The sequence below is a fragment of the Epinephelus moara genome, chromosome 10 (assembly GCF_006386435.1).
Source record: "Epinephelus moara isolate mb chromosome 10, YSFRI_EMoa_1.0, whole genome shotgun sequence".
Classification (NCBI taxonomy): Eukaryota; Metazoa; Chordata; class Actinopteri; order Perciformes; family Serranidae; genus Epinephelus; species Epinephelus moara.
Genome location: NC_065515.1, coordinates 15107059 through 15110437, shown reverse-complemented (window position 1 = coordinate 15110437; position 3379 = coordinate 15107059). Strand labels below are relative to the sequence as shown.

At 38.2% G+C, this 3379-nt stretch overlaps 1 protein-coding gene across 1 annotated transcript in view; it reads left to right on the top strand.

Moving 5' to 3' along the window:
- Positions 1-3144, top strand: part of LOC126396439 (cytochrome b-c1 complex subunit 6, mitochondrial) — a 6795-nt gene extending 3651 nt beyond the window's left edge. The window contains exon 4 of the mRNA XM_050054510.1: positions 2923-3144. Within this exon, the coding sequence (XP_049910467.1) occupies positions 2923-2955 (33 nt within the window). The 3' untranslated portion in view covers positions 2956-3144. The remainder of the gene's footprint in view (positions 1-2922) is intronic.
- The last annotated feature ends 235 nt before the right edge of the window (positions 3145-3379 follow it).

Genomic DNA, 3379 nt, shown 5'->3' with positions numbered 1-3379 from the left:
GGACTGAATGAATGAGGAAATGAAACAGTGTGTAAGAGGGAGGAGACAGAGAAAAACTCAGGGTTTATTGAAGAAAACCTGTCAGCGAGCAGGTTAGGTTCACAGAGTCTGTTACCATGGTGACTGACTCAGAGTTTCAGTTACCTCTCTTTCTGGAACGGATAACTCAGAGTTTCTCTCATCTCAGGGTTAACTTACTCTGAGTTTTCACATAACCCGCTTTCTGGAATACCCCTCAGCTTTCAAACAAAATAACAATCACTGCAAAATACCTATATTTTTAGAATACAACAGACACCATAACTGGGGATGTGACAACACATTTAGATTTAATATTGCAATACAACACTGTGACAATCGTGGGTCTGTCAATAATATACAAGAATAGATTAAACATGCATGAATCAGACAATAATTAAAAGACAAGTGACCTCTGTCAGCACGGATGTCAACTCTGTAAAATATCTGAGGAAGTTAATATGTTACGGAGTGGATAAAAAGTTATATATCAATGGTTTTTATGGCATAAACATAGAGGGTAGCCAATTTTTTTTCAAAGTTGCGAAGAGTTCTCTAAATGCTAATCAAAATACTGATTTTTAAACCATAATTCTTATTTGGTTTTGATTTAGAACGGCTAAAATAGAAACCTACCAGCACTTGAGCCGCATACCCACCTTTTTGGAAACCAAGGGCCAGTACTGTGAAGCAGGATGCTTTGCTTGTAATTGACAACCAGTCCTCTTTTAATTGAACACGCTTGTGGCTGGATAGGAACACCCAGAGTTGACTAAACTAGTTGGTAACCAGCTTTGTGACAGCTGTTATCCAGATGGCCAGTGTCAAGTGAAGCCAAATAACCAGAAGATATCCTGGGTATGTTAAACTTGCTTTGTAGTGAAGTGTAGACACAAGTTCTGAGGATGTGGCTCACCCTTTTATGCCTGATCAATGCTGGGTTCAGACTACACAACATTTTTGTCCGTGCTGACAGTCACCATGTCAGGTTAGGCGATTATGGAGTCACAAAATCTTGTCATGACTTGACTGACAGACATGAGAGAGTACACACTGGTTCACGACCAATCATCGCTGGTCAACTTTCCTCGGTTTATTCTTGTCCTGTTGTTGTTATTATTACTATTATTATTTCTGTCACTGAGGGTGTTCATGTCCCAGCTGAACTGTTTTGTGTAGTAATGTAAAACCACCACCAGATGGCAGGAGCTACATTACAGTGCCATAAGAAAACCATGCACTGAATCCTCCACAAGTTCCTGCAAATGTTTTACTATTAAAGTCATTCTCTACACCGAAACAATAAGGGCCTTTTCATTGTAAACAGATACAGTAAGTGTTGAGTTTGAAATAACAGCACGATGCATTAAATTTAACGGGGCAAACAGGAGCAGGTTAAAAAATAAAAATAGAAAAATACAAAGGGAATGAGAAATAAAGGCCTGTTTCTAACGTAGTCTGTTTCAAATGAAGCTGGTACCCTTTGCAGTGGTGGTGGTTAGTAAAGGCCAAGCCACTATTTGTGAACTTTATTCCTTTGAAGAAATCACCTTCTTTGCTATCTTGATGCTAATGGCAGTACTCACCAGGTTGCTGAAGTGCCTCTGCCGTTTCACGCCAGCATTTTTCCCTTTTTACTCTGTGGTAACTTCCCTAGAGGAAATATCAATAAAGCTGGGGTGTTGTTGCCGTAGAGATGTCTACAGCAGCAGATCGTTCTATGTCTCTGTTGGTCAAAGTGACAACTGTTACGGGAGAAGTCGTTGAAGACAAAAAGAAAATCAGACGTGCTTGACTTTCTGTCAGGATGCCGCAAGATGTCTGTTGTCGTCTACTAGGACACACTTCATGAGAGAAAACAATGGATTATCACTCATTGTCGTTCACAGTCCGTGCCAGCTCCATACGGCACTGTGTTGGGCTGTAATCGGGCTAATATTGTGTAGTCTGAACCCGACTTAAATTATGTTTTTGTAGCAATCTGACAGTTGACAAAAATCTCGGGCACATCTTAAAAGGTGCCAATGTTTTCAAAAAAGTATATATTTTAAAACAAACACGATTGTGACAGTAGATTTTTACACTGATATTATCAGTACACACTTCAAGTTTGAAGGCTTTTAACACATTTTTTATTGTTTGAAGTTGTGAGGTCATATCTGGGCAAGGGTGTTTTCTCACTCAGGGCAAATCTAGAAGTAAAAAAAAAAAAATGAAAGCAGATGAAAACATTTTATAAATCATATTTATTTCATACACACAAATTCTTAAAACTAATGTTTCACTCCAAAAATGGAGTTAGTGTGTTGATAACTTTTTTTAAGTTTTTTTTTTTTTTTTTTTTTTTTTTCCCTTCGTTTCTTTGTTTGTTTACTCAAGTGAAATGGGCTCAGTCAGCACCAGTTGGACATTAGTTTTCTGTCACACATTTTAGGACAAATTGTTCTCTTGCGTAAAGTACATTTTCGGTGCCCACAGCTGGCATTACGACCAGGAGGTTAACTGGTGGTTACGTGCAAGAACAGTGAGTACTTTTAGTGAGTGCTAGAACAGAGAGTACCTCATAATTCCCAAAAGGTTTATTGTTTAATTGAAATACAAGCTATGTCATCCATTTTCATTGGTCCTTTTGGAAGTATATCACCACAGCACACAAAGAGACCACTGTGTTGTTGCAGTAAAGGTGAAATGAAATTACCCTTGCCTTTGCTTATAAGTTCACAATGAACAACCTGGTAGTTCAGTAACATTAAATTAAGATAAGCCTTTTACAACTGTAGCATTTAAAAATACATGATGGGGTTGGTCATGACCAGCATGTTGCAAGTGGTAAGTGATCTGCTCCACCAGTTTCCCAACTGAAGACTTAATTTACCTTACCTTGTCCTCTTGTGTCCTCTGTAGGTGTCACACAAACTGTTCCATTCAGTCAAATGAAGTCCTCCCAGACTGTTGCACCCCTGGCTGATGACATTCTTCAAATATAAAGATAGCTTGGTTTTAAAAACATCCACATGTGGATCTGCTGTATGTTGTAACTTTAAATGTATACTGTATCTGCCCACGAGTATTTAAAGAGGTGGCCTGAGTCAACATTTCATTAAAGTGGATGGCTTGACAACCTTACCTTTGTGTTTGCAACTTTATTTTGATTCTATTTTCATTTGGTTAATAATTCTTGAAAATCTAAACCTCTGCAAACAGAATCTTGTTTTGAATAAGTTAAATTTGAAACTGATATTAACAGGGCTAGCCTTGCATGAAACCCAACAGCATGTGAAGCTTTGTTCTGTTGTAAATTTTTCATTGGGACCTGTTTAACTCATCGCTGCCTTTTTTAGAAAAATGATGCCTGGAAACG